Raw genomic sequence first — 7,500 nt, 5'->3', positions numbered from 1 at the left:
GCTGCCGTTCTCGCTACTTTCTCATAGTACTTTGCCACGAGTGTTCTGTCTTATCAAGATGGTTCAGCTCATCGGTAATTACATAGATACCAAGAAGAAGGCGACATGGAGATACATAGAGGTATGACGAAGTTTTGTACATATTTCGTACTGCTTACAGAACATTTGTTAGAACTACAGTAAAAACATATATGTGAAATAATTGTTCCAGTCTAACGATATGAACCGAATTCACATTGTTTGGGGAGAGGACTCCTCATTGTATATGTAAACATGGAACAAGAATAAAAGAAACGGAAAATACAAGGTCATATGGCTGCCTGAAACATGATCTGTCAGCAATCATTTTATCCTGAATTATTATTTGCCTTTAGATTTGTATTTGGAAATTGCTTTTAGTAACACCGATGTGCGTCTATTTTTGAGAATGTCAAAAATATTTCAGATATCTTTTTGTTATTTTCCCCCAAAAAATGTAATGATTTGCCCCTCTTGATTGGTTGTGCTTGCAGTGTTTGTTCAGAATACCTTGGCATGGCAAGTGACAGCAATATAGATGAATTCCTTTAGCCTTCTATTATCCATTTACTGGATGTAGGGTAATTTCCCCAGGGTTAGTTCTCTATATGTTCATATTTTTTGTTAATGTTGAGGAGAGCGGCACACAGAGTTAGAGGGAAATGGACACTGTCATCTCATAGAACCTCATATTCAACATGAAATAACAAAAAATATCCATTGCATATCACGACTCACAGACGGTCCTCAACACCCAGAGTTCTTAATGTCAGGTTTCTGTAAGTCTCGAGGCCTTGGCGCCAACTTTCAAGAAAGTCTACAGGCCCAGGCACCCCTTTCAAAACTACTATTCCCCATCATGGACCCCCATAGTCCTACAATACATTCTAATCATTACCCCCACCTAACCACACAGCTAGAGGGCTCCACCCTCGGAACCTCAGTAGCCTCAATGCAATAATATCTAGACAGTATACCATTCTAGTCGGTGACCGTTTTTACCTTAAACAGATGGGGGATAAATGTAGCTGCTGCCAACAAGAACTGGTTGAAATGCTTGTTTGGCTCCAGGAAGGGCATCATGAACATGATGTGAGCTGAATAGCCAAGAAAATTTTTATTGCAGCATTCCATCACTCTCACATGATACTGTTTTTGCATACCAGTGACACGGGTTAATGAAATTTATAGAATGTTTTATTTGCAAATGCTTGTAGTCTTTTTTTTTTCAAGCCAGTTGTATGCGTTCCAATAGTCTGATATTATTGTCGTCCCTGGGGCTATTCATTCTTTTAATGGTAGATATAAGTGTCTCACTGTCTCTTTCCTTGATGGGAATGAGAAATATCTATTTTGTTTGCCAACAAAACCCCCAAAACCCACAGTACGTCAATTACCCTGCCTGCGTTATATTTTCTGTTCCCACTAATTTCAAAACACCTGGCAGTTAACACCTCTCCTATAAAAACGGTCACAAATAGTTTTGTATAAGATGTCAAGATAATCTCGGGCACTTTGACATAAAAATGGTTTGTGTAAATATAGATTGCTGAATAGTAAATTTGTTTCAATGTCTACCTTACTTTTACTGAACCATGTACCTTTAAATATTAATACTGCAAGGTTACACTTATGTTTCCCTTTTTATTTTTACAGTGTATGTTTGATCACACCTTAATTGTTTTGTATTATAAACTATTCTGCTCTTATTTACACACTTTGCACAATAAATTGGTTCATTTATCACACTGTGACTTATGCAAATATCAATAAGTTTCACAGAATTTCCACTATACTGTCTTTAAGAAAAGACCATAGCCAAGATTACAGTTGGCTCAAAACATACTGGAGATTGTCAAATAATAGTTAAGGAACTAACGAAAACCTCAGCATGAAAGCACACATACTCAAATAGTTATTTTAAAAATTCCAAAATAATTAATTACCAACATATTTTGTTATTTGTAATACATAAATACACAAGATGCCTAAATATGGGGGGATATATGGGTACAAATAAGAAGTAACACACAAACTAGTTGACAAGTTGCAGTAATGATTTATGCAGTTGGCTTAGAAATATTGCTTTGCAGCTAGAAGTTTAAATGCCTCTTATAACAACAATATGTGAGTAGTAATGCCACAAATAAAAGAAGAAGGTTGCTCAAAGTACTGCTCGCAGTCCACTCGGTGCTGCTAAGTTTCACGTCTAAATTGCTTTATATATCAAGGTGAAGACAAGGATTCATAGGGGGTATTTGGGGTCAAAATCCCCCATCAACCCTTCCCTGGGCACTCCCAGTCACGGCAATTTATAGTATGGTCACACTTGCGAGACTAAGTACACTTAATCTTTACAGTATGGATGCATTGCGGTAGGGCAAATTGAAGATAATAATCTTGCAGATGACCAAACATTGTACTCGGCACAAGAAATAATGCCACAAATATAGGAAAAAGTTTGCGGAAAGTGCCAACCACAGCTTAAGTCCACTCAGTGCTTCAGAGTTTCAGTTTTCTAATGCTGTAGATACCAAGGTGAAGACAATGTTTCCCTGGAGGTATTGGTGGGCGGAGCCCCCCCATCAGCCCTCCCTGAAGGACACATCTAGTCACAGCAACTTAGATTATTGAATAAATTTTGTGACTTGGAGTTTGAGACTTGGTCTCTGGCGAAGACATCCATACTGTAAAAAATAACTTAAAGTATGCAGCTCCACATTACAAAATTCATTCAACAGTTGAAGTCGCTGTGATTGACCTTTGGGTTCTTCTCATGGGAAGGTGGGGGGGGGGGGGAACTCCACCCCCTAACACCCTTCAGGAAATATTGTCTTCACCTGGCTGTGCACAGCAAGATGGGGCTCAAACTTAGGCTGTGAACAGTGTTTTCCATTATTTCTTTCCTTAAATTTTGGCACTAGTATAAGAAATTCCTTTTCAGTTTGTCCTAGCTAGTGAGTCCATATCATTAAGATTAACTTATATTTGTCTTTAGCATGGATGCTAAAATTGCTTAGGCCCAGCTGATCATGGGACTTACCCTAGGCTCCAGTACACAGCTCAGCTCCTTTAGCTATCTATGGCTTCCCAGCTTCCAGATTGGTTGCATTACTATCACACTCCCCCTGGATTGGTACAAAACTAAGCATCCTTCAAAGCTTATTTAATGATGCAATAAATGCATGATCATGAACAAACTTTCAAGTCAACTATAGACTATATATCCTCTTGAGCCATAAAAATTACCCATTGTTGACTTATACCAATTTTAACATCAGAAATCTCCCTTTATCCATCTCAGATGTCAAAATTTAATATAGAAATTCATCAATTGGTTTTCCTGACTTCCTAGTGATCTCTCTCTTTCAATGATGCTGCAGATTCTATCTTCAGTCCCAGGCATGACTCATGCGTTTCCTTGTGTGAGGCATGGTAGTGAGAGACTTCAGGATATCTTGAAGGAGAGGAGACGGCTAACAAATTGGTTATTAGTCTTACAAGTATTTGTTTGATATTTAAAGTTTTTATCTTGTTATTAAAGTGATGTTTTAGATAAAGAGGAGCTGGGTGGAGGAAGGGATGATGACATGACTGTAGTGACGTCCCTACCTTTTCTGTTTTTATTCTTTCTCTTGTACTCTATCTCTATATCTCTCTCTCTCTCTATTTATAATTATTTATCACTCTCTCTCTCCCTCCCTCCCTCCCTCCCTCCCTCCCTCCCTCCCTCCCTCCCTCCCTCCCTCCCTCCCTCCCTCCCTCCCTCCCTACCTCCCTCCCTTCCTCCCTCCCTATCTCCCTCCCTCCCTCCCTCTCCCTCTCCCTCCCTCTCCCTCTCCCTCTCCCTCCATCTCCCTCCATCTCCCTCCATCTCCCTCCATCTCCCTCCATCTCCCTCTCTCTCCCTCTCTCTCCCTCTCTCTCCCTCTCTCTCTCTCTCTCTCTCTCTCTCTCTCTCTCTCTCTCTCTCTCTCTCTCTCTCTCTCTCTCTCTCTCTCTCTCTCTCTCTCTCTCTCTCTCTCTCTCTCTCTCTCTCTCTCTCTGTCTCTCGCTCTCTCTCTCTCTCTCTCTCTCTCTCTCTCTCTCTCTCTCTCTCTCTCTCTCTCTCTCTCTCTCTCTCTCTCTCTCTCTCTCTCTCTCTCTCTCTCTCTCTCGCTCTCTCTCTCTCTCTCTCTCTCTCTCTCTCTCTCTCTCTCTCTCTCTCTCTCTCTCTCTCTCTCTCTCTCTCTCTCTCTCTCTCTTTATCTCCCCCCCCCTCTCTCTCTTTATCTCCCCCCCTCTCTCTCTTTATCTCCCCCCCTCTCTCTCTTTATCTCCCCCCCCTCTCTCTCTCTTTATCTCCCCGCCCCCCTCTCTCTCTCTCTCTCTCTCTCTCTCTCTCTCTCTCTCTCTCTCTCTCTCTCTCTCTCTCTCTCTCTCTCTCTCTCTCTCTCTCTCTCTCTCTCTCTCTGTCTCTCTCTGTCTCTCTCTCTCCCTCTCTCCTCGTCTCTCTCTCTCTCTCTCTGTTCTCTCTCTGTCACTCTCTGTCTCTTCTCTCTCTCCTCTCTTATCTCTTTATCTCCCCCCTCTCTCTCTCTCTCTCTTTATCTCCCCCCCCTCTCTCTCTCTCTCTCTATCTCCCGCCCTCTCTCTCTTCTCTCTCTCTTATCTCCCCCCCTCTCTCTCTCTCTCTCTTTATCTCCCCCCTCTTCTCTCTCTCCTCTCTTCTCTCTCCTTCCTCTCTCTCTCATCTCTTCTCTCTCTCTCTCTCTCTCTCTCTCTCTCTCTCTCTCTCTCTCTCTCTCTCCCCCCCCCTTTTTTTCTCTCTCTCTCTCTCTTTCTCTCTCTTCTCTCGCTCTCTCTCCTCTCTCTCTCTCTCTCTCTCTCTCTCTCTCTCTCTCTTCTCTCTCTCTCTCTCTCCCTCCCTCCCTCCCTCCCTCACTCCCTCCCTCCCTCCCTCCCTCCCTCCCTCCCTCCCTCCCTCCCTCCCCCCCTCTCTCTCTCTCTCTCTCTTTCTCTCCCTCCCTCCCTCCCTCCCTCCCTCCCTCCCTCCCTCCCTCTCCCTCTCTCCCTCCCCCCCCTCTCTCTCTCTCTCTCTCTCTCTCTCTCCCCCCTCCCTCCCCCCCCCCTCTCTCTCTCTCTCTCTCTCTCTCTCTCTCTCTCCTCTCTCTCTCTCTCTCTCTCTCTCTCTCTCTCTCTCTCTCTCTCTCTCTCTCTCTCTTCTCTCTCTCTCTCTCTCTCTCTCTCTCTCTCTCTCTCTCTCTCTCTCTCTCTCTCTCTCTCTCCTTCTCTTTCTCTCTCTCTCCTTCTCTCTCTCTCTCTCCCCTTCTTTCTCTCTCTCTTTCCCCTTCTCTCTCTCTCTCTCTCTCTCCCTCTCTCTCTTGATCTTGATCTTTCCTTTCCATTTTCTTCTACATATGTCATAGAATAGAAAAGAAGAATCATTAATTTTGCAGGACAGTGCCTAATTAACTCGTCAGAAACAATGCTTAACACATTCCTCATCTTTTAGGAATGGCAGGGAACCCTGTACTCCATGGTTGTGTTTGGAGCAACCATGGTGGTGATGTTCTGGGCGAGTGTGTTCCTCTACACATCGTTCTACTTCACATATATGCCCCAGGAGTCCATCACGTGGCCAATACACTTCCAGTACAAGTAAATGTCGAGTGAAAGATGTTATAATTATGTGTTGCTTTTGGTAGGTGATTTTGGCTTGTTTTGTTCTCCACTGGGAAATGAGTCTTGATACTCATGTAGAGTCTCGATAATCATGGGAATATGGGAGTATGTTGTTGAGATTAGTCAATGATTATGTATATATCTGTCTTGTATCTACCTGTCTAATATATCTTTGTCTTTATGCATTTAAACCTGCCAACAGTGCGTGTGAGGATCGCCCAGGCATCTGCACCAACCCAGAGGCTATCATCAGTGTGACCGATCCAGCAAGGGGTTCCCTCCTTGCCCGTGGCCAGAAGTATCGTGTTGTGGTTGATTTGGAAATGCCAGAGTCGACCACCAACCAGAAGCTAGGTAATGAACCGCACCCTTTCTCCTCAGGTTTGTCTGGGTGTCCACTGTCCTATGCATGCATAGGCCTGCAGTTTCCATAGCTTGGTTTAGGTTTCATTGTTTGCACTTTTTTCTCTTTTAACTTTTTATCCTTCTGTACTAATTTTGTAGAAGAGGGGAAAGCTTGGTGAGTGAATTGGGTTAAAAGTATGCTCTTACTACTGTCAGTGACACTTGACACTGAAATCTGAATTTTTCCAAAGAAATATTTAGACATGAAAGCAATTTTATTTTCTCTCTCTCTCTCTCTCTCTCTCTCTCTCTCTCTCTCTCTCTCTCTCTCTCTCTCTCTCTCTCTCTCTCTCTCTCTCTCTCTCTCTCTCTCCTCTCCCTCTCTTTCCCTCTCCCTCTCCCTCCTCTCTCATTTTCTCTCTCTCTTTCTCTCCCTCCCTCCCTCCCTGAGTTGCCATTTTCTCATGAAATTCATCTCCCACTTGGATGAAAAAACAGGAAGCAAAGGGAAATATGGGTAAATGACAGCTAACCCAATAAAATACTAGGAAATAGCTGGTAATATATGATGAACACTGACAAATGACACAGCAAAGTCATGTTTGTACATAAGTTGTATTTATTGTATGTAGCTTCTGTATTCATCTTGGTGCTTTGAAATGTGTAACAGGACTGTAAATATTTAACCCCTTGGATTCGGGGAACATGCCATCATGAAAAAATTTGGCTGAGGGCCAGGGTAATTTGATGTCATGAGAATTTCTGATGAAGGCCAGGTTGAAGGGAATGACTTGCCACAAGTGTATAAAGCTCTTGGATGGTGATTATATTCAGTGGGCATTTAGGAAGGGGCTCTTCTGTAAGAGTAATGTACCATTCATGAGCAGTGACTGAAAGAGCACTGGCTCTAGGGAGGAAACTATTTCCATGCTCAGGTTCCTACTCTTATCTCCTGTGACCAGAGGAGCAAGGTTCATTACAGAATATTGAATATTACAAAAAAAAGACCAGTAACAATATGTTGCTTATTGATATTGCTATTGCAGTGTTCTAGACTACCTGGAGAATTGATATGGAGTCTGTGCAAGGAAAATAGTCTGTTACCCTCTGTATTCATTTACTGGTAGAAATCAATAACCAATTAGTAACATGTCAACTTTAAAAAAAATTTAATCTATTAATTTATCTTGGGAATAATGTAAGGTAAGGCTCATTTCAGTTTGTAAGATAGCATTAATAAAAACAAATTCTGTAATGAACTCTCTCTCTCTCTCTCTCTCTCTCTCTCTCCTCTCTCTCCTCTCTCTCTCCTCTCTCCTCTCCTCCCTCTCCCTCCCTCCCTCCCTCCCTCCCTCCCTCCCTCCCTCCCTCCTCTGTCTCTCACCTAGTGTAAATTTTGGATGTACTTTCATTTTTTTGCTGCTGTTTTTCATAGTTCAAGTTCACCAGGAATTCTTACACTTTATGAAACTG

The 7,500-nt window shown here is 42.7% G+C and overlaps 1 protein-coding gene across 2 annotated transcripts in view; it reads left to right on the top strand.

The window, feature by feature from the left end:
* Positions 1-7,500, top strand: part of LOC125034199 (seipin-like) — a 22,215-nt gene that overhangs the window by 50 nt on the left and 14,665 nt on the right. The window contains exons 1-3 of one of the 2 annotated variants that reach the window (XM_047625895.1): positions 1-121; positions 5,513-5,658; positions 5,885-6,063. The exon at positions 1-121 is cut by the window's left edge and continues 50 nt beyond it. In XM_047625895.1, the coding sequence (XP_047481851.1) occupies positions 59-121; positions 5,513-5,658; positions 5,885-6,063 (388 nt within the window). In that variant the 5' untranslated portion in view covers positions 1-58. The remainder of the gene's footprint in view (positions 122-5,512; positions 5,659-5,884; positions 6,064-7,500) is intronic. The other variant, XM_047625896.1, reaches the window with a different exon arrangement.

Source organism: Penaeus chinensis, chromosome 17 (genome assembly GCF_019202785.1).
Source record: "Penaeus chinensis breed Huanghai No. 1 chromosome 17, ASM1920278v2, whole genome shotgun sequence".
Lineage (NCBI taxonomy): Eukaryota > Metazoa > Arthropoda > Malacostraca > Decapoda > Penaeidae > Penaeus > Penaeus chinensis.
Note: the sequence above shows the minus strand (reverse complement) of the source record. Positions and strands in the feature narration are given on the sequence as shown.